General features: G+C 45.0%; 1 protein-coding gene across 2 annotated transcripts; it reads left to right on the top strand.

The window, feature by feature from the left end:
• Positions 1-2,293: 2,293 nt before the first annotated feature.
• On the top strand, positions 2,294-18,355 carry MS4A8 (membrane spanning 4-domains A8). 2 transcript variants are annotated; one of them, XM_057299159.2, is made up of 7 exons: positions 2,294-2,562; positions 3,647-3,866; positions 6,170-6,292; positions 9,765-9,824; positions 11,428-11,559; positions 17,464-17,577; positions 17,753-18,355. In XM_057299159.2, exons 2-7 carry the CDS (start codon positions 3,648-3,650, stop codon positions 17,855-17,857), a joined length of 753 nt encoding a protein of 250 aa, XP_057155142.1. In that variant the 5' UTR covers positions 2,294-2,562; position 3,647; the 3' UTR covers positions 17,858-18,355. The 2 variants fall into 2 exon arrangements, with proteins under 2 accessions (XP_057155142.1, XP_003826381.1); XM_003826333.4 differs by lacking the exon at positions 2,294-2,562 and having other exon boundaries at positions 2,570-3,866.
• Positions 18,356-22,750: the final 4,395 nt, after the last annotated feature.

The raw sequence follows: 22,750 nt of genomic DNA on the forward strand, positions 1-22,750 counted from the left end.
GACTATGTATTAATGAATGAGTTCTGTTATAGGGAGCTGGTGCTTAATCCTGTTGGAGACTCTCTAAGAGACAGTTGAAACACACTTCAAAATTATTTATCTTAGGGGACAGAGAAGCTAGGGTAGTTATCCAGCATATGCACGTTACACTGGATAGGAAAAATTCTTGTGGGATTAACTTCCCAGCACCTATGGCCTGCCCCATACCTATGCATCCTCGGAAAAGAAAGGAGTTGTCCATAGATGTGGAGACTGGCTGAAGATGCAGCATCAATACACCATTTGCTGCAGAGTTTGCTCGGAGTTTGAGGCTGCAGTGAGCTATGATCACGTTACTGTACTCTAGCTTGAGCAAGACCCTGTCTCAAGACCTCCAGAGTGGATCAAGGGGATATAGATGCTGCATCAACAGCATTTGCTGAAGTAGGTTTGGACAATAATAATCTCCCTTGTATGTCTCCGGTCCCTTCTAGAAAGTTTGCACCACTTCTATAAACTCAATTAAAAGGTGACAAATTTCATCTTCTACAATATCTGGTTAAACCTGGTCCTGAATGTCCCATGTGCACTAGGGCTTAGCCACCTATATGTCCTCATTCAGATGCCTCTTATTATTTCTGTCAATACAGTTTGGTTCATGTTATTTGTCTTTACAAAAAGCTATTGAGTTACTTTATAGAGTTAGACAAATGCTAAAGTTCATTTGGAAAAACAAACATGCAAGAATAGCCATAAAATATAATGAAAAAGGAAAAATTACACAGGAGACTAACCCTACAGGACATTGAAGTACACTGTAAAGCCTCTATAATTAAAACATTGTTGAAATAACACATGAATAGACAAATAGACCAATAGAAAGTAAAAGAAAGACCAGAATTAGAACCAAATGCATATAGAAATTTAGGCTGTGACAAAGGTGGCATTTCAAATGCCGCTAAAGACAAGATGAGCTATTTAATAAATTGCCCTGGGGCAGCCAGGTAGACTTTTGGAAAAATATAAAATTAGACCCACATCTCATAGCATTCACAAAAAAATACATTTTACATGTATTAAGAATCAAAATGTAAAAAGTAAAACAATACAAGTATTAGAAGAAAACACAGCTAAATTCCTGTTTAATCTTAGTGTTAGGAAAGGCTTTCAAACAATGACTCAAATGCATAGGTAATAAAAGATAAGACTGATAAATTTTACTACAAAAATTTTTAAAATTTTTCTTGACAGAAAACCACCCTAAACAAAATCAAAAGACACTGTCAAAATTGGAGAATATACCAAAGACAAAGACCTAAAATCCCTAGTATGTAAATAACTCTTTAAAAATTAAGGGACAAAGGTCCAGGAATCTGATAGAAAAAATGGGTAAAGAAGTAAAATTTGGGCTAGGCATGGTGGCTCACTCCTGTAATCCCTGCACTTTGGGAGGCCGAGGCAGGAGAATCATTTGAGGCCAGGAATTGAAGACCAGCCCGGGCAGCATAGTGAAATCCTGTCTCTACAAAAAATTTTAAGATTTAGCTGGGCACAGTAGTGCGTGCCTGCAGTCCCAGCTATTCAGGAGGCTGAGGCAGGTGGATTGCTTGAGCCTGGGAGTTTGAGGCTGCAGTGAACTATCACTGCACTCCAGCCTGAGCAAGACCCTGTCTCTAAAAAATACAAACAACAACAAAAAAGTGAAGTCTGACTCCAGCTACCTTTTCATCTTTTTTACATTCAATATCCTTCACTGTGAGCCATTCCCAACATATCTCTACCTTCTCTTCCCCAAGACTTTTCCCTTTCCATACCCTCAACGGTGTTCTTTTTGTTTTGACCATCTTACAATGTTCTAGCCATCTCATCAACTTCATTTGTTCTTCATTGTTCACCTTCTTCAACGGTAAATCTGTCATGGACTATTCCATGCAGCTGTTTTTGTACTGTGCAATTCACACGATGTATGTCATAGATATGTGGAATGCCCTCCCATGGATGGCTTCTGATTTTCTATTGGCTCTGACTTGGATGAAAATAGATCTAAGTTGATTACAAGTCTCATTTCACTCGCTGTGATTTCTACCCCTTTCTGGACTGCAGTTTATTGATTTCATATGCCACCTTCTGTTTGAAGTCTTCCCTAATCTCTTCAAGTCCAACAAATCATTTTCTCCTCTGTTCTCCTGTGGGGACATTTATCTCTCTTCTGTGGTGGTTATTTCATCCTGTCTCATGTTACAGCTAAATACAGCGCACCCTGGGTGCCCAGTTCATTTCTGTGTCTCCCAGAGCAACCAGCCCAACCCTTTCTTCTCCGTGGAGATTATACCATAGACTCTTGTCAAATCAAACCATATTTAACTGGCTCATTAACCAAAACAGGAAATAAATAAGAATGAAACTGAGCTCTAAGCAGCACGTAACCTGGCCTGCATCCAGGAAATAGAGGACTTCGGATCCTTCTAACCCTACCACCCAACTGGCCCCAGTACGTTCATTCTCTCAGGAAAAAAAAACAAGGTCCCCACAGCAAAGAAAAGGGAATAGGATCAAGAGATACGTGGCTGCTGGCAGAGCAAGGTGAGTCTGCTTAATCTGGTGGTTGGTAACTGGGAGTTGGTGATAAGGTTTTTCTACCAAGTGAGACTTACGGCGAACCAGTGTGGATGAGGGATAGACAGAGTGTATTGTACTAGCTTTATTGAGTCTGCTCCAAGAGAAAGAAAGAGAAAGACAGGAGATGGAGGGGGATGGGAGAAACAAAAAGAAAAAGAATTTTTAAAACCACATTAGAATGTATAAGTAGCCTAGAAAATTGAGCAGTGGAAGCCACCCAATGAACAGACACTGCCTTGGCAATGGGGCTTCCCTTGAGAGGGATAATCTCCATTTAACTAATATTGACATACCTGGGACCTTGGAGGATTCTTGTCCACTCTCTCACCCTGTTTCCTTTTCCAGAAAATGAGAGAATTGAACTCAATGTTGTCCAAGAGATTTTCTAGTTCTGAACTTTCGCTTTCAGCCAGTACTAACATATGCAAAGCAGCACTCTAAACACTATGAGAGGCCGGGTGCGGTGGTTCACATCTGTAATCCCAGCACTTTGGGAGGCCGAGGCAAGCGGATCGCCTGAGGTCAGGAGTTCGAGACCAGCCTGGCCAACAGGGTGAAACCCCATCTCTACTAAAAATACAAAAATTAGCTGGGTGTGGTGGCGGGGGCCTGTAATCCCAGATACTCAGGAGGCTGAGGCAGGAGAATTGCTTGAACCTGGGAGGCGGAGGTTGCAGTGAGCCAAGATCGTACCACTGCACTCCAGCCTGGGTGACAGAGCCAGACTCTGTCTCAAAAAAAAATTAAAAAATAAACACTATGAGAGACACAAAGATGGAAAAGACAGACCCCTTGCCCTCTGGTAGCCTTTAGCCTCTTCGAGTCTTAGTTTTCTCATCTGTAAAACTGGGCAGGTGAGAGGATGAAAGGAAATGTATTTGTAAAGCACCTCTTAAGTGCCCTATAACTGATATCTATTATTTGTAACATGGGATTCATAAACTTGTAGAGGGTTAAGATGCTCCAATGAGCTAGAAGAAGCAAAAGTCCTTTTTAAAGGACAAGTCCATATGTGAGGGAAAATTCTCTCGCATTTATTTCTTGGCAGCATGAATTCGATGACTTCAGCAGTTCCGGTGGCCAATTCTGTGTTGGTGGTGGCACCCCACAATGGTTATCCTGTGACCCCAGGAATTATGTCTCAGGTGCCCCTGTATCCAAACAGCCAGCCGCAAGTCCACCTAGTTCCTGGGAACCCACCTAGTTTGGTGTCGAATGTGAATGGGCAGCCTGTGCAGAAAGCTCTGAAAGAAGGCAAAACCTTGGGGGTAAGTGAGATTTCCCTTTGCAGGCCACAGACTGCACAGCTGGAGTGATGGCAGGGGGAAGGGAAGGCCTGGGAAATACACAAACACTACATCCCGCAAGTGGGGCTGAGTTGATCGCGCCTTGCCAAGCACAGGTCTATTAGAAAGCTCAGCTGCACAACATCACAGGGGGCCTCTGCGCAGACCTTGTATTTTCTGATTTAGGCATTTTCGGAAAGAGAAAGAAAAGCAACAAAAAAGCAGCGCGCCTGAAGGTTGATCCTGTTGCCAGGATCCACGCCCAGCCCTGTGGCCTCTGAAGAAAGGGGTCCCAGCAAGACCAAAATAGACCACAAGGTGGAGTCAGAATCCAATAAGATCGAATCAAATATTTGCCCAACAGGAAACAAAGCAGGTTAGGCAACCAACGACATAAATGGTCACCGCAACCCCTGAGAGGCTGTCCTGCGCAGGACAAAGAAAGGCCCATTTCACTGTGTAGCTGAATGATGACGGGCATGAATTTGGATGCAGACTGCCCGAGCTCCAACCCTAGCTCCACCCTCAGATAGTGCTCATGGGAACAAAAATTGATACAACCCTTAGGGAGGGAAATTTGTATCTGCCAAATTTACAAAATATCCAATAATTCCATTGCTGGAACTTCATCCTCCAGATATGCCTGTGCCCACAAAAACTGTGATATGTATGAGCTTATTCATTGCAGCGTGGTTTGTGATAACAAAAAAATTGTAATATCCATCAATATAATACCGGTTAAGTCAGTATATTGGTTAAGTCAGTGTAATATACTGGTTAAGTCAGTGCATCCAAAGAATAAAATGTAGTGGAGCTATGAAAAGAACAAGAAAGCTCTTTGTGTAATGATAGGGACACACCCCAAGATATGGAGTTAATGGAAGAAAGTAAGGGGCAGACACTGTGTATAATTTGCTTACATTTATGTGAATTGAAGGAAGTAATATATTTGTATTTGCTACCACGTGTGTAATATACAAACATACACAGATGTTCTTTCATTTACAATGGGATTATGTCCCAGTGTACCCATCGTAAATTAAAAATATCATAAGTAAAAAATACATTTAATACATGTAGCCTACCAAACATCATAGCTTAGCCTCGCCTACCTTAAACAAGTTCAGAACACTTAGGTTAGCTTACAGTTGGGCAAAATCATCTAACACAAAGCCTATTTAATAGTGTTCTTGAATATCTAATATAGTTTACTGAATACTGGACTGAAAATGAAAAGCAGAATGATTGTATGGGTACTCCAAATACGGTTTCTACTGAATTCATGTCACTTTCACACCATAATAAAGTTGAAAACTTTGTTTTTTTGAGACAGAGTCTCACTCTGTCACCCAGGCTGGAGCGCAGTGGCGCAGTCTTGGCTCACTGCAACCTCTGCCTCCCGGGTTTAAGCGATTCTCCCGCCTCAGCCTCCCAAGTAGCTGGGATTACAGGCACCCACCATCATGCCTAGCTAGTTTTTGTATTTTTGTAGAGACAGGGTTTCACCATGTTGGCCAGGCTGGTCTTGAACTCCTGACCTCACGTGATCCGCCCGTCTCAGCTTCCCAAAGTGCTGAGATTACAGGTGTGAGCCACTGTGCCTGGCCCACATGGCATTTTTTATAAGGAACCAATCATATTGGATCGGAGACCCACTCTACTCCAGTGTGACCTCATCTTGGCTGATTACATCTGCAACAACTCTGTTTTCAAATAGAGTCACATTCTGAGGCACTCAGCATTAGAATTTCAACACATGAATTTGGAGGAGGGTTGGGGGAGGGGAGCATAATTTAACACATAACAATATCCTAAAGAAATAAGAGATGAAGGCAAAGATTTACATAGAAGGATGTTTATCACAATGTTACATATAATAGAAAAAAGTAGAAATAATCTTACCTGTCCAATAACTCTGTCTCAGCTACTCCACAGACCATCCATAATGGGATCTGAGCAGCCCTGAAAAAACATATGTTCCAAGAATACTTAATGCCATGAGGACACATTCATGATGAAATATTAAGTTAATAAAATTCAGGGGGCCATGTTGTGCTATCAAGGTATATATTTGAAAAGAATAATGGGAGAATACACCAAAATGTAAACAGTTGTTTTCTCCAGGCGGAGGGGAGATTACAGGTAGTTTTTATTTCATTTTTGTATTTCCCATATTACTTTTTAGACCATGAAAATAAAACATTTATTAAAATTAAAAGGAGGCTCATAGGGGAGGCAGGACCCAGCCTCAGAAACAAGACTTCAGCTTGTGGCTCTCCTGACAGGCCATCCAGATCATCATTGGCCTGGCTCACATCGGCCTCGGCTCCATCATGGCGACGGTTCTCGTAGGGGAATACCTGTCTATTTCATTCTACGGAGGCTTTCCCTTCTGGGGAGGCTTGTGGGTGAGTAACTCAAGTCCTCCTGCCGATGAGTTCCCAGAAGGTGCCAAGGCACTCAAGGCCACCTTGCCAAGTTGTGCAGCTGTGCCCTGCGGAAGGTTCCCAGCCACCCAAATGTAGGGGATAGGAACCCAGCCAGCCCTGGCCTCGTTCCGCAAGCATATTAGTTTGGTAGGGCCGCCCCAACAGAGTATAGCACCACAGGTTGGATGGCTTAAACAACAGAAATTTGTTATCTCACAGTTCTGGCGGCTGAAAGTCTGCGATGGAGATGTTAGCAGATGTTTTCCCCTAAGGTCTCTCTCCTTGGCTTGCAGAAGGTCATCTTCTCCCTGAGCCTTTCCATGGCCTTTCCTCCATGCCTGTGTCCTAGTCTCCTCTTCCTATGAGGACACCAGTCATTTTGGATTAGGGTCCCCCCTGATGACCTCATTTAACCTGAATGACGGTTTTAACAACCCTATCTCCAAACACAGTCAGATTCTGGAGCACTACAGATTAGGGCTTCAATCTTCGAAATTTGGTGGGGGATAGAGGGTGTGGACACAATTCAGCCCATAATATCAAGCTACAACCCCGCAAGGTGACATCCCCTCAAAAGGGATGTATTTTCTTTTTACTTTTTTTTTTTTTTTTTTTTGAGATGGAGTCTCACTCTGTCGCCCAAGCTGGAGCGCAGTGGTGCAATCTCGGCTCACCACAACCTCCCCCTCCCAGATTCAAGCAATTCTCCTGCCTCAGCCTCCCTAGTAGCTGGGATTACAGACGCGCACCACCACGCCCAGCTAATTTTTGTATTTTTAGCAGTGACAAGGTTTCACCACGTTGGCCAGGCTGGTCTCAAACTCCTGACCTCAGGTGATCCACTTGCCTCAGCCTCCCAAAGTGCTGGGATTACAGGTGTGAGCCACCACACCCGGCCAAAAGGGATGTGTTTTCTTAATTCACAAAGAAAACATCCACATGTAAAAAATACACTGGGAATAGCCCCTGGCATTGTTGGACATAGGCCCACAAGCCTGAGCTCCAGGAGAAAAACACTCAGCAAAGGTGAAGAGTGGCTTCCCAGCTGTAGAACAGCAAGGGTTTGAGTGCTTGAGCACTGGGGACTCAATCTAGATCTGCAGATGGGCTTTGGGGGCTCCATTTTGGCAAAATACCTAATATGCTAAATGTGTATTATTTTTCTGGAAGGGTCCATAGCTTTCGTCAGATTATCAGAGTGATCCGTGACTCCATAAAGTGTTAAGAACTACAGTCCTTCTTCCACGTCAGTTTATTACCTTTATGGTTCCTTTGCAGTGTCCCCCTGCCCCCCCACACACACACATACACACACACACACATACACACACACATACACACACACACATACACACACACACATACACACACACACACTCTCTCTCTCTCCTTCTCCTCCCCTCTCCACCTTCCTTTCTCCTTTCTCTCCCTTCTGTTACAGTCTTCCTCCTGACTCACACACCTACATGTGACACTAATGCAACTTTCCTCATAAATGGCACAACTCCAGAGTAACCTAGGTGCCAGCCCAAGTCCCTCTACCTTATAAGAGTTAAATAAAATAGCCTAGAGCTATCTCCATCCCCGACAGCCACACAAGTTCTGCAAATGAACAGGGCTCCTCTAGCGAGGCTCTGCACACACCCAAACTCAGAACTCAGCCCCTTTCCCTCCCACAACCACTCACAAGATACCTGTTCCTGTATCTCTGACCTTCGTGGAATGTGGGGCTATGGAGAGGGCTAGCATCACGGCCACCCAGGCCTACCATTGAGCACACAATGCCTACCACGGAGCACTGGATTCCACCAAGTGCCAGTGAGCAGCAGGCAGTTGTCCTGGCATCTCAAATGCCTCACTGACCACGCCTCCTCCCACCAGGCTGCTGAGTCCCTTCAGCCCTCATGACCTTCCTCCTTTTGCTCTGCAGGGCAGTTGTGCTCTTTGCTGCCTTCTTGATCCCAGGACTGTCTTTCTATTTCCCAAAGATCATCAATATCCTCTTCTGAAACAAAGGCTCATCTCCTCTGGCACCTCAGAAGGACTGAGAGGGACACCAAAAGTCCAGCCCTTCCTCCCCATCAAATCTCTATAAACAGAAGGGTGTGAGCCTGAGATTTGTTTTTCCACTCATAGGAGAATATGGCCTTGGCCTTGGAAGGCGGAAACAGCTGGAATAAGTTTTCATTTTAAATAACTATGTCCACTCTATGGCACATGCATCTGCCATGGGTGGGAGGGAGTATGGAGTGAGGGTTAGGAACATGGAGTCTGAAATCAAGCTGTCTGGATTTGATTCTCAAATGCATGTGCCATAGAGTGGAAACACTTATTTACAATGAAAACTCCGCTGGATGATGTTGTGTGAGTTGTTTAAAATCTCTAAGCCTCAGTCTCCTCATTGATAAAATGGCAAGAGTAATAGTGCTTGATGGGCCACCATGTGGTTAAATGAGGCGAGGTTAAACAAGTACTTCATCTGTTGGGGGGAGGGCAGTGATGGGTTGCTAGTCGGTACGCGGCTTCTTTTGGGGCTGATGCAAATGTTCTAACTTACATTGTAGTGATGATTGCACAACTCTATAAATATACTAAAAATAATTGCATCATATACTTTAAATGGGTGAATTATATGATATATGAATTATATGTCAATGAAGCCTTTTTTAAAAAAGCATTTTCTATAGTGCCCCACAAATGGTAGCTCCTATTAAATATAGCTCATGCCCTCTCATACCACTGTTGCTAGCCCACTGGGCAAATGATGGCAGGCAATCCCATCAGCCATGTTGGATGAAATGCACGCAATTGACATCATCATCCTCGTATTTAATGTTCAGCATCATAGCGACACAATGTTTATCTGAGTAACTAAAAGTTATTAGTCCAGATATGCAGACAGGCAAGGATTGATGTCAGGCTTCTATCAAAAAGCAGCAGAGAAGACGCTGGTAACCCCTTCCTTCTCCCCTCCAGAGCCCCCAAACCTAACTGAATCTTGATATAAAGATTGGAAAACAATAGGATGTACTTGTGGGAAAATAAAATACAAGGAAATAATCCAACATTTATTGAGCATCTACTAAGTGTAAAGATATACTAAATGCCAGATGTAGGGCATAAGTTGTCTCATGACAATAACACTTGGGAAGAGCTATAAATTTTTCCATTTTTTAGATGAGGAAATAAAGATTTAGAGAAGTTAATAACTTACCCAAGGTCAAGAGTTTCTAGCCAGAATTTAAAACCAGGTTTGCTGGATCCTAGAATATATATTTATCCCACCCCAGTGCCCTTTCATGCAGTGCAAAACAGTTCATTTTTTCTGTTGCCCATGTTGAGCTGATGGTTCCAGCAAAGGTACCCACTGTGTGTGACCAGAATCACAGAAGCCTGGGGAAGGGCACCCTAGCCCCTGACCTCTTTCTAAACCCACTCTGTTCTGCACCAGTTTATCATTTCAGGATCTCTCTCCGTGGCAGCAGAAAATCAGCCATATTCTTATTGCCTGGTAAGTTACATTCTGAGACCAGCTCTTCCAACTGGAGACCTATAGAATGGTGTCACAAAGGGGAAAATAAGGTCACATACAATTCCTCCCCCAGCCTTGCACCTACTATAACCAGACACAGGGTGCTCACACACATTCCCGCTCATACAGACTGGCCACAGGAGCCTGGCCCTGGAGTCACATGTGGAAAAGTCCCAAGAGGATGCAGAAGTGAGAAGGGGCAATACGGTCACCTTAGTTAAGGCATCAGAGTATGGAGAGCGAGAGAGAGAGAGAGAGAGAGAGAGAGATAACAGCTTTCCTAAGAAGCCCTGCCACGGAGAGGCACAGAGCTCCCAGGGGCCCAGGGCTGCCCTCTAGCAGACCAAGGAGCCAAGAGTACCTCCAGTACAGAGAAGAGGACTCTGGGGAAGCCGAAGGAGGCTCAGTCACTCGCTTTCCTAAGGAATCCAGCCAACAGAACTCTGATAATCAACATGGACAAAGCTTTGTGCTCCCCTAGCAACAGACCAAGAAATACCTTCATTTGTCTCATAATCAGGTTACGAAGGGTAAAGGGTGACCAGTTCCCTACAACCAGATGAGATCTATTTGAAAGTCTTCAAAAGAAAGCTCAAAATGTGGAAGCGTTATCTTTCTGCACATGGCCCAGAATCATGGAGCATCTGAGCTTATCACATCCCAAGACACTTGGGCTAAGATTCTATTTATCCTATGGGACAAATAGGTCAAGTGTTTCCCAGAGATTATTCTTTTTTCTTTTGCTTTTTCTTTTTTGTGTGTGTGTGTGTGTGTGTGTGTGAGACAGAGTCTCACTGTGTCCCCCAGGCTGGAATGCAGTGGTTTGATCTCAACTCACTGCAGCATCTGCCTCCTGGGTTCAAGCAATTCTCCTGCCTCAGCCTCCCTAGTAGCTGGGATTACAGGTGCACACCATCATGCCCAGCTAATGATTGTATTTTTTGTATTTTTTGGTATTTTGGTAGAGACGGAGTTTTGCCATTTTGGCCAGGCTGGTCTTGAACTCCTGACCTCAGGTGATCCACCTGCCTCAGCCTCCCAAAGTGCTGGGATTACAGATGTGAGCATCCGCGTCCAGCCCCAAAGATTATTCTTGAGAACACTTCTCCCATGATATGCTCAATGAAGATAGTTACATGAACTTGGGAAAATCTCTATGTATTGTTTCCTCTCTGAAAGATCTAAAGTCCTCATTAAAGGCTCTGAGAAGTCCCACCACGATGATCTGTTTACCTTTGCCCAACCCAGCTATTTTCAAAGCTAACTTACCCCAAAACCTTTCTTGCACAGAACACCCCTTTACTTGCAGTGGAAATAGGGTTCCTGGGATTCACATTAAGAAACACTTTTTGATGAAAAGAGTTATAGAGATGGATGGTGGCAATGGTTGCACAGCATTGTAGATGTATTTAATGCTACTGAACTGTAACACTTGAAAATGATTAGGATGTTAAATTTTATGTTACATATATGTTAACACAATTTTAGAAATTGGGGGGAAAAAGAAACACTTGTTGGGTCTCCATTCATCTCAGCTATAACAGCTTTTCTCGCCCACCCTGACCCTCTGTGTCTTCTTCAGCTGTCTGGCAGTTTGGGCTTGAACATCGTCAGTGCAATCTGCTCTGCAGTTGGAGTCATACTCTTCATCACAGATCTAAGTATTCCCCACCCATATGCCTACCCCAACTATTATCCTTACGCCTGGGGTGTGGTGAGTATCCCTCTCAACCAAAGATCCTCTAAGTTCTGAATTAGCTACATTTACAAAACTCCCAGAAAGGGCTTGACAACCAAGCTACCTCACTGAACATGGTAGGAAAAGGAGGTGCTTTCAGCATAGGAACAAATTTTAAAGTCCTTGACCCATAGCTTTAAGCACATGACCTTTCTCAGTTTGGGTTTCTGCCTTTGTAGAACAATACCTACCTTGTGGCAATGTTGAGAGAATTAAATGCAATTTTACAAAGAATGCATATGTGCCCACCAACCAGCGCCTCTCCTCACATTCTCTGCCTTCTTGCCCATTACTATAAGCCAGAGGTTAGCAAACTTATTCTCTAAAGAGCCAATAGTAAGCAGTTAAGGTTTTGCAGGCCTACAGTCTCTGTCATGTAGCTATAACTGCCTTACAGCAGCCACAGAAAACACTAAACAAATGAATATGGCTGTGTTCTGATAAAACTTTATTTACAAAACAGGCAGCAGGCAGGATTTGACCCATGGATCATAATTCACCCACCTCTGCTATACACTAGCACTGTCCAATAGAAATATGCAAGCCACATGTTATTTTAAATTTTCTAGTTGCCACATTTAAAAGAGAGAGAGAGTGAAAGCAACAGGTGAAATTGATTTTAATAATCTATTTTATTTAACCCGGTATATCTAAAATATTGTCATTTCAACATGTAATCAGTATAAAAACTTGGTTTGCTATTTTGCATTTGGGGAACTAAATCTTTGAAATCCAGTTTATATTTTGCGCTTATGGCACATCTCAATTTGGGACCAGCTGCATCTCAAGTGTTTAAAAGCCACATGGGAATTGTGGTTGCTGAATAGAACAGGGCAGCTACAGATGAGCTACCTGTGTCCCACATAAATTCAATCCTCTGTCTGCGCAACTGAGTCCCTCCTCTCCTACCTGCTCAAGTTCTCCTCCCCTCTCCCTCATCCCGTCTCTCCTCTACATCATCAGTCTTTCCCCCTTTGCTGGGGCTTTTGCATCAGCATTAAGCATGCTTTTGTTTCTTAAAAAACAAACCAACCAACCTCCTCTTCATTGTACTTCCTTTATCCACTACCACTGTATCTCTCTGGCCCTCTTTGCAGACAAATTCTTAAAAGAATTGTCTACACTTTAGTGAGTCCAATCCTCTTCTCTCATATTCTCTCTGAACCTGCTCCAATTAGACTTTCAGCCTCACTTCCCTAAACACCTGCTCTTCTCCAAATCCCCAATGTGGTGATTGATCCTTCTTCTCAGAGGGACTTTGCTTGACTTCCAGGCTCCACCCTCACTGGTTGCCCTCTTCTCTCTCTCCTCTGCTAGTTCTCTTTTTCCCAATCTCTTAGGCTCAATAATTGGTTCTCTGGTTTTCTTTCTGTACTCATTTGTCTATCTCATTTAGTCTGGCAACTTGAAACACCTTGTCTATGACAATTGTTCTAGAATACATGGCTCCAGCCAAATCTTCTCCCCTATACACCAGTCTAGCATGTCCAATGGTCAACTCAATAGCTCATAGTTCATACATCCAAGTCTGATCTCCAGATTTCACTTCCCAAACCTTCTCTACTCAGTTTTCCTGATTCCAGTTGATGGCAACTCCATCCTTCCAGTTGCTCGGGACAAAACCCTGGAGTTGTCATTGACCCTGTCTTTCTCTCACACCTCACAGCCAATCCCTCGGGCAATCCTGTTGGTTCTACTTTCAAAATGCATTCAGAATCCCACCATTTTCCCCCAGCCCCTCTACTCCCACGCTGGCCTGAGCCACCGCATCTCTCATCTAATCATGGAAACAGCCTCCTGACTGTTCCCTTTCTCCTACTCTGGGCTCACTGCAGCTGTTTATAGCATGGCCACCAGAGGGATCCTTTGGAAACACAAGATCCCGTCACTTCTCTGCTGGCGTCTTACTCAGAAAAAAAGCCAATGTCCTTCCAGCAGCCTGAAGATGCTGGCCCTCTGGTGCCCCCCGCCCCTGGCTCTGCTGCCATCCTCTGGTTCTGCTGCTGAACCACGGGAACCTCCATGATGTTTTCTCCAACACTCCAGGCATCTTTCCACCTTTGGGCCTGGAATGTTCCCTCCGACTGGGGAACTCTTCCCTCAGATGTTCCCACAGCTTCCTCTGTCCCTTCCTCACCTCCTTCAGATCACTAATCTGCAACCACCTTCCCAATGAGGCCCACCTGAACAACCCAACACCCACACTCTCCCAGTAACCCGCTTCCCTTCCCCTTATCTATCTTTCCTGTAGTCTATGCATCTAACACCCTCTGCAACTGACTTATTTGTTACATTTCATGCTTACTGCCTGTCCCTAGAATGAGATTCTTAAGGACAGGGATGTTTTTGGTTTCACTCACTGTCATACCTCAAATACCTAGAACTGTGTCTGGCACACGGTTGACACTTCATAAGCATTTGTCAAGGAATAAATGAATGTGCCAGCTGTGATGCATACTCAGTAAACATCAACAGCCATTAACTGTTGTTTGTATTTGATCAGATCCTTTTATCTGCAAGAGACTTAAAGACTCATCTTTCCAAGATTCTTAGGCAAAGCCTCTCCCTAGAGACCCTATGGACCAAGTCCATGTCATTTATCAAAAGTTCCTTGAGTTTCTCCCCTCCCAGAAACATTTTATGGCTCCCAGGTACTTTAGGATTAAAGTCCAAATTCCTCAGCCAGGTATTTGCCCTCCCTGGGGGATCTGGCTCTATCTCACTGTGCCCTACAGTTCACCTCCCTTCGAATCTCTCACTCACCCTGAACCCTAGCTACTCCCGTCCACTAGGAGAGACAGGCACAAGCGAGTACTTGGGAATTTTCCTGCTGGGAAAGAACCAATCAGGGAGGCATGGACTGCCCAATAGAAGAAATTAAGAAGCAAATGCTGGTGGAGGAACTAAGGGAAAGGAAGATGGGAGAAGAGTTTAGGAAAGACGAAACCCCAAGCAGCACAGCCAGGTGCCCTGGAGTAGAGGGAGCAGCAATTTTTGATTCAGAAAACTTGGCTTTTAATCTTAGTTCTGCCAATGATTGATCTTGGAATGAGAACTCGCCCCATGCCCACCACCCATTCCACCTTCAAGCCTCAGTCATCCCATCTGAACATGGAGGGTCGGACTGCATCTGAGCTTTGCAAATAATGACCCAAGGAATGGAGATACTCCGGGGTTTCCACATCAGGAATTATTTTTCATCAAATAACAAATATCTCAGCTGCTTGAGGGACCCCTTTTCCATGAAATATTTTATGTGTAAAAAAATTGTATTTAAAAAAAATTGAAAAAGACCAGCATACTTTGCCCGGGCCATTCTACTCTAAGTCTCTGTGATCCGTTGACTTAGACATCCTGCACTCCCCTTTTCCTGGGACAACTGCCTCTACCCTCACCCTCTCTAAATCCCTTCATGACAATGAACCTCTCCCTCCTCAGTGCTCTGGGATACCTTTTTGCTGTTCTGTAGCTCTTACCCTATCTGATGTGAATTATAATTATCATCTGCATCTGTTTTCCTACTAGATTGTGCCTCTCAGGATGCATTTCTTAGCCGCTTCTACCAAGTAGATGTTTAATAACCACTTGCTAAATGGAGAGGAAGGAGAAGAAAAGGGGCTAAGGAGAGGCCTCTCCAAAAGAGAGAATTCTCCAAGCATCTGGCTGTCACCAATGCTGTTTTTAAAAATCATAATTGAGATAATTGAGGCCGGGCACGGTGGCTCACACCTGTAATCCCAGCACTTTGGGAGACCGAGGCAGGTGGATCACTTGAGCTCAGGAGTTCAAGACCAGCCTGGGCAACATGGCGAAATCCCATCTATACAAAATATACAAAAATTAGCCAGGCATGGTAGCGCGTGCCTGTAATCCCAGCTACTCAGGAGGCTGAGGCAGGAGAATCGCTTCAACCCAGGAGGCGGAGCTCACAATGCTGAGCTCATGCCACTGCTCTCCAACCTGAGTGGCAGAGCAACACTCTGTCTCAAAAAAAAAAAAAAATTAAAAAGTCATAATTGAGAGGCATTTCTTTGGTACCTACTGCATGCCATCCACCTTCACTATGAAATGTTCTCATGTCACATAATTGGAACCCAAATGGTAATGGGAGTCTCCTGGATGGACCTTTTAGATTGAAACTCGCTTCCCAGATACACTGGAAGACTCCATACTCCTGGGTATTCTTGGGTAACAGCAAATGGAGGGTTTCTATTTCTCCCGGTTACCACCTGCTACGGTTAATTTACTTCATTTTGGGGATCCTTTCACTGCCTGTTCTTCCCAAGCCAGAGAAACAGCCCCAATTCCTGCCCTCCACAAAACACCACTGTCACAAGCCAAGAAAGTCTTTTCAGAGGCTGACATTTTCCCAAAGGTTCAGATGAAGGGGTGGGTTGCCCATTCACACCTGTGGGTGTTTCTCGTTAGGTGGAACAAGAGACTTGGAAAAGAAAGAGACACAGAGATAAAGTACAGAGAAAGAAAAATGGGGCCCAGGGGACTGGCATTCAGCATACAGAGGATCTACGTGGGCACCGGCCTCTGAGTTCCCTTAGTATTTATTGATCATTATCGGGCATGGCAGGATAATAGGATAATAGTGGAGAGAAGGTCAGAAGGTAAACACATGAACAAATGTCTCTGCATCATAAACAAGGTAAAGAAAAAAGTGCTGTGCTTTTGATGTGCATATACATAAACATCTCAACGCCTTAAGGAGCAGTATTGCTGCCAGCATGTCCCACCTCCAGCCCTAAGGCAGTTTTCCCCTATCTCAGTAAGTGGAATATACAATGGACTTTACACCGAGACATTCCATTGCCCAGAGACGAGCAGGAGACAGAAGCTTTCCTCTTACCTCAACTGCAAAGAGGCGTTCCTTCCTCTTTTACTAATCCTCCTCAGCACAGACCCTTTACGGGTGTTGGGCTGGGGGACGGTCAGGTCTTTCCCATCCCATGAGGCCATATTTCAGACTATCACATGGGGAGAAACCTTGGAAAATACCTGGCTTTCCTAGGCAGAGGTCTCTGTGGCCTTCCGCAGTGTTTTGTGTCTCTGGGTACTTGAGATTAGGGAGTGGTTTGAGATTAGGGAGTGGTGATGACTCTTAACAAGCATGCTGCCTTCAAGCATTTGTTTAACAAAGCACACCCTGCACAACCCTTAATCCATCTAACCCTGACTTGACACAGCACACGTTTCAGGGAGCACAGGGTTGGGGGTAGGGTTACAGATTAACAGCAGCTCGAGGCAGAAGAATTTTTCTTAGTACAGAACAAAATGGAGTCTCCTATGTCTACTTCCTTCTACACAGACACAGTAACAATCTGATCTCTCTTTCTTTTCCCCACATTCAGAGGGATGGTGGAGGTTTACATCAGAGCCCAGCAAACCACTGATTACTGAAGATAAGACATCCTTGCTTTGGGAAGTCTTCATTTTTCACAGGAGGCCTTTTCCTGTGGCCTCCCCCTTCCCACCATGGCGCCCAACTCCTTCTTTTTCCTCTAACCATCTCTCTGTTCTCTCTGTGTCTTGCCCATACCCTCCAATTCCTACCGACGGCCTCCCCAGAGCAGTGTCACTGCTCCCCTCTCTGACTCCAGAGCACACCCGAAGCAACCTATCAAGGGGCTTCCCTAAACATGGTCATCTTTTTTCTCAGAGGAACACTACCAAGTAAATGTTGCAATAACAATTCTTTTATCCCCACACTTGATACTTACAAAAACCCGGTGGGAAATGTCCCCCCACGAGGCTGAGAGAGGATAGGGGACTTCCGCAAAGCCACAAAGAGTCCATGGCAGGGCCCCAGTGAGAGGTCAGTTCAGACTCCCAGTCCCGTGCTCCTGTCCTCCCCATCTGCTCTGCCTACAGAACCCTGGAATGGCGATTTCTGGTGTGCTGCTGGTCTTCTGCCTCCTGGAGTTTGGCATTGCATGCGCATCTTCCCACTTTGGCTGCCAGTTGGTCTGCTGTCAATCAAGCAATGTGAGTCCCAGGGCTCCTCAGTGGGTGGAAAGATGCCCCCAAAAAGGTGGAGACAAGGGAGCTCTTTGTGCTTTCCACTGCCTGCTCAGGAGCAGGAGTAGTTCCTCGGTGTCCGAGGCCTTTGGTGCATGGCCCGTCCTTCTTAGCATGCCCCCTGTGTGCCTGTGTTTTCCAGGTGAGTGTCATCTATCCAAACATCTATGCAGCAAACCCAGTGATCACCCCAGAACCGGTGACCTCACCACCAAGTTATTCCAGTGAGATCCAAGCAAATAAGTAAAGCTACAGATTCTGGAAGCATCTTTCACTGGGACCAGGAGAAGTCCTCCCTTTCTGGGCTGCCCTAACCCAGGTCGTTCCTGTTCTGACAGCTGAGGAAACGTCTCTCCCACTGTTTGTACTCTCACCTTCATTCTTCAATTCAGTCTAGGAAATCATGCTGTTTCTCTATCAAGAAGAAGACAGAGATTTTAAACGGATGTAAACCAAGAGGGACTCCCTAGGGCACATGCATCAGCACGTATGCGGGCATCCAGCCTCTGGGGCCTTGGCACACACACATTCGTGTGCTCTGCTGCATGTGAGCTTGTGGGTTAGAGGGACAAATATCTAGACATTCAATCTTCACTCTTTCAATTGTGCATTCATTTAATAAATAGATACTGAGCATTCAATGTGTTCAAGGCTCTCTTCATGGCAGGAGGGGGCTGGACATTGACATGACACAGTCTTGGACCTCAAGAAACTTCTGGCCTTAGGAGAGAGGACACCAGGACATCACGGGAGCAATTTTCACTGACAAAGGGCAACATAGGGGAGAGGCAGAAGGAGCCCAGAGTGAATTTATTCTGGCTGTGATGCAGAAAGGAAGGAATGAGGAGAGCAGAGGACAGGTCTGGTTGGGGGAGCAACATCTGAATGGGGCATTAAAAGACAGTAAGGATTTTCAGTGTAATAAGGGACCACGTGGTTCAGGAGGCCTTCAGAGAGAATGATCAGTCCTTTTAGATTCTGTTACCAATGAGGCAACCAAATTCACAAATGTGCAAGAATGTAGAAGGAATCTTCCAGAGACATAAGGCCAATACATCATTATCTGTAAAAGGACTAATTCCAAAGAGAAATGGCCATGTCATTCCTATTACCATTTCTGCATTTACCTTGGTAACAGCATCTAAAAGGACTAATCCTTTCAGCAGACAACTCACTGTCTCCAAAGGTCTCCCAAACAGCGTCGTCCCTCATACTGAAAATCCCTCACTGTCCTTTAATGGCCCATTTAGATGTCGCTTCCTGAACCAGGCAAAATTTAAACATTGTTATGTATGATAACCAATGGGCATCCAAGAAGTTGCATTCTGTGGGGTTATAGCAATCATCTCTAAAATCCAGCTGTTGTCAAGCTTTCCTTAGCTACAGAAGCACTGCAAGGATTTGTTTGTTTGTTGTTTGTTTTGGTTACTAAATACAAAATGTGATTTTGCTCTTGTAAATAACTTTGTTCTTGGGGTTATCTAAGAAGTTTCTTCTAAATGGCATGCAGTTAGAGGTCTATCGCCTGTGCACCTGCATCTTCTCATTTTCTCTGATCAGGAATCCTTCTGATGCCCATCAGCTAGCCAGGAACAGGAGTGTTTTCATTTCCTAGAACTAAATGGGCCTTAGGAATTACAGACCTCCTGAAAAATTGATTTTTTCAAATGGAATATGAGGCATGTAATATCCTGGTTCTAGATCAGTCCTTCACATACCTGTTTTGTAAGCCAGGAGGTTAGGACATTGAGCTCCCCAAAAGGGACCCACCTGTTTGCACCGTTCTCTGAGGGCTGGGTAAACAGAGCAAGCCTGCCCCTCTCACCACCTCCTTTCTTATTGCTGCCTCTTGCTGCCCCATCTAACTCTACACCTCCTTCTCATCCTACAGAACTCTACCCCTCAAACCTGACCCTCCATTCTGTTCACAGAGCCTCCTTCCTGACATTTCTGACCTATGAGTTAATTCAGATATTGCTAACATAGCTCGCTTCCTGCATTGTGGGTCATCCCAGAGAAAGCACTTTCTAATACATCTGGTGCCTCTCCAGATGGGGGCACCTGACCCTGCCCTCCTGAAATCACCACAGGGCTTGTTGGAACAGATTCTTTCCTATGTTATCACCTACTATATTAGTCCTGTGTTCTAGGCCCTTGTCCTGGGGGGACCAATTGCCAACCTAGGGTGACAGCTCATTGCATAAAATGTTATGCATTCTCTGCACCACCCCACAAGCCCTCCATCCACAGGGTTCCATCCCCTCCCTATCCACTCCATAACAATGGAACATAAAACCTGGAAGAGATCTCAGAGATCTGTAGCCCACCCAACTATTTAACCATAGCACTGTGGCAGTGCAGTGGTTTAAATCTCCCCTCCAAAACTCATGTTGCAATTTAATTGCCATTGTAATGGTATTTAAAAGTGGAGTCTTTAAAAGATGATTAGATCATAAGGCCTCTGCCCTCATGAATGGAGTAATGCCATTATTTTGGGAGTGGGTTAGTTATCACAGGTGTGGGCTTCTGATAGAAGGATAAATTTTGGTCCTTGTCCTCTCTCCGCCTCATGTGCTCATTTGCCCTTTAGCCATGTTATGATGCATCAGGGCCCTCAGCAGATGCTGGCACCATGCTCTTGGACTTCCCAGCCTCCAGAACTGTTAGAAATAAATTTATTTTCTTTATGAATTACCCAGTCTCTGGTATTCTGTTATAGCAATGTAAAACAGACTAAGACAGGTAGAGATGGAAATTTGCCTGAGGTCATCAACCCAGCTAGAGGTATAGCCAGGTCCAGAACCAGAACTTCAGATGGCCGGTTCAGGGCTTCTTGCAGAAGGAGAAGCATGTGGTAAAAAAAAATCAGGGTGACTAAGATTAAAACACTGTCTTCACTTCCTTAGCTTGAAATGACACAGGATCCTTCAGGTGCCACTTCACCAGCCAGAGACTTCCGCAGCCAGCAGCACCTCTGCTAGAGTTTTGCACATGGCTGCTGAGCTGGCTCCTCCCACTTGGCCCAGCAGGCTGTGCTCAGCTCATGCTACCAGCCCGGATCTCACACCCACCATGGGCAAGTTAGGCATGGAGCAGAAAGGGGTGTGTGAGCAAGCGAGCGAGAGTGGGGTCTGGCCATGGTACACCTGTGCTGGCTGCTGTGGTGGGACAGGCAGCTCCAGGGGCCAGCACAGGCACAAGCTCTGTGCAAGGCTATGGCTGGACAAGGCATGCCTTAAGTGGCTTCCACCTTGAGCACTGGCATTTGGACAAGGGGAACACATGGTGCCTGAACACTTAGAGACGCCAGCAACTGCAGAGCCCCAAATGGGTGTTACAGCATGTCACAGCTCTGGCTCAGGGAGTACCAAGATCTGGGCTCCCAGAAGAGTCACAGCTCTTCTCTCATAGTCCGGCAAACGAGAGCATGTCACCACCCATAGCTCGGCAATCTGGCCAGAAACGTGTTTCAGCTTGGTTGTTTTACAGCTTGTTTGGTCCTGCTGCCCTGCTCCAGCCCACAGTTCCTGGGCTGGCCTGGCCCTGCCCTGCTTCCCATGATGCAGAGCAGCTGCCCAGCGTCAGTAGAAGGCAGGAGGGATACAATGTTACAGCTCCTTTCACAGCTGCCATTCCACGGGTGCTGGGTTTTTGTCCTGTGTCCAGGAAGAATGAGGTTACATGGACAACCAGAGAGTGAGCAAGGCAGAGAAGAGTTTTACTGAGCAATAAAACAGCTCTTAGTGGAGAAGGGCCCCAAAGCGGGTAGCCCCTACCCAGAGGTGGGTAGTCCCACATGGCTGAGTCCAGAGGTTTTATGGGCTTTGGCCCCATCCCAGACTTACTGAATTAGCACTCTGGGGACAGGATCCAGCAATCTGTTTTTGAACAAGCCTGCTGGGTGATTCTGATGCCCACTCTCAGGTTTGAGAACCACTGCTCCACAGCATCTTCTCAAATGACTGTTTTTCTCATTTTGAGTACCTTCTAATGTGATGGCGTACGTTATGATGGTGTTTACAGAGGCAGCCCATGCCATCTGTAGACAATTGTACTGAGAGGCTCTTCTTAAGAATGAACTATGTCAAAACGGAATGAATTACGTCAAGTTTTCATGTGGAAGATTAAAAAAAAAAAGATGACCCTTCACCTTTAGACTTGCGGAATCAGAGTATTAGATAAGACTCTGTCTCAGCCCAACCACTTGCTGACAGTCTCTGGTAGGTTACGTCCCCCATGTTCCCTTTGGTCAACCTTCTCCCCCTTCTCACCCCAGCAAGGCTAGTATCAGGTACACTTTTTATGTCTCATAAAGTTAAATCAACAACCAGGAGTCAATACAAACTATATAGATACAGAGGGCAATAAAGGCAGAAGCAGCAACATTCGACTTCACCCAGGTAAGAAGGTAATAAAATTCCATAAAGGACAACCCAGTGGTCCAATCCACAGACTGCCAGAAGCATCAGGCAACTGAGCACTCCCCACCTCCACTACTGAACACTGCCAGCGTGCTGGCCACGGGGCTGGTAGTGCTCAATAAATGTCTGTCAAATGAACACAATCTTATGAAAATGGAAGTAATTAACATTTATTGAGTCTTTAATGTCTGACAACTTATTCTGTTCAATGCCCTTTGATAAAAGAAAAACTTCAGCCGAATTAAATTTAAAGGAGTTTAACTGAGCAATGAACAATTCACAAATCGGGCAGCCCCCAGAATCACAGCAGATTCTCAGAGACTCCATGAGTGCCTCGTGTTCAGAACAAATTTATACACAAAAAGGAAACATGATGTACTGGAATTGGAAGTTAGGTACAGAAACAGTGAGATTGGTTATAGCTCCGCATTTGCCTTAGTTGAAGGCAGCTTGAATAGTCAGTGGTCTATGAATGGTTGAAGTATGGCCGCTGGGATTGGCCAATGCTCAGCTATTGTTACTGATGCATACTATTAAGTTAGGTTTTTGATTTTGTCTGACTATTAAGCTAGGTTACAGTTCATCCACAAGGACTCAAATGTAGAAGTACAGAGTCCTTCTCAGGCCATATTTAGTTTGCTTTAACACCTTTCAGCTGCATGATCTCATTTTGTATTGCAAAAATACAGAGTGGCATTATCTATGCATTAGGAAAGAGA

The sequence above is a fragment of the Pan paniscus genome, chromosome 9, assembly GCF_029289425.2.
Source record: "Pan paniscus chromosome 9, NHGRI_mPanPan1-v2.0_pri, whole genome shotgun sequence".
Classification (NCBI taxonomy): Eukaryota; Metazoa; Chordata; class Mammalia; order Primates; family Hominidae; genus Pan; species Pan paniscus.

Excerpts from the sequence above, each read along its gene's own strand:
- MS4A8 (XM_057299159.2), top strand. The coding sequence starts at position 3,648 with ATGAATTCGATGACTTCAGCAGTTCCGGTGGCCAATTCTGTGTTGGTG. Across the intron at positions 9,825-11,427 it reads AGCCATATTCTTATTGCCTG|CTGTCTGGCAGTTTGGGCTT; the intron begins GTAAGTTACATT and ends TGTCTTCTTCAG. Across the intron at positions 11,560-17,463 it reads ATCCTTACGCCTGGGGTGTG|AACCCTGGAATGGCGATTTC; the intron begins GTGAGTATCCCT and ends CTCTGCCTACAG.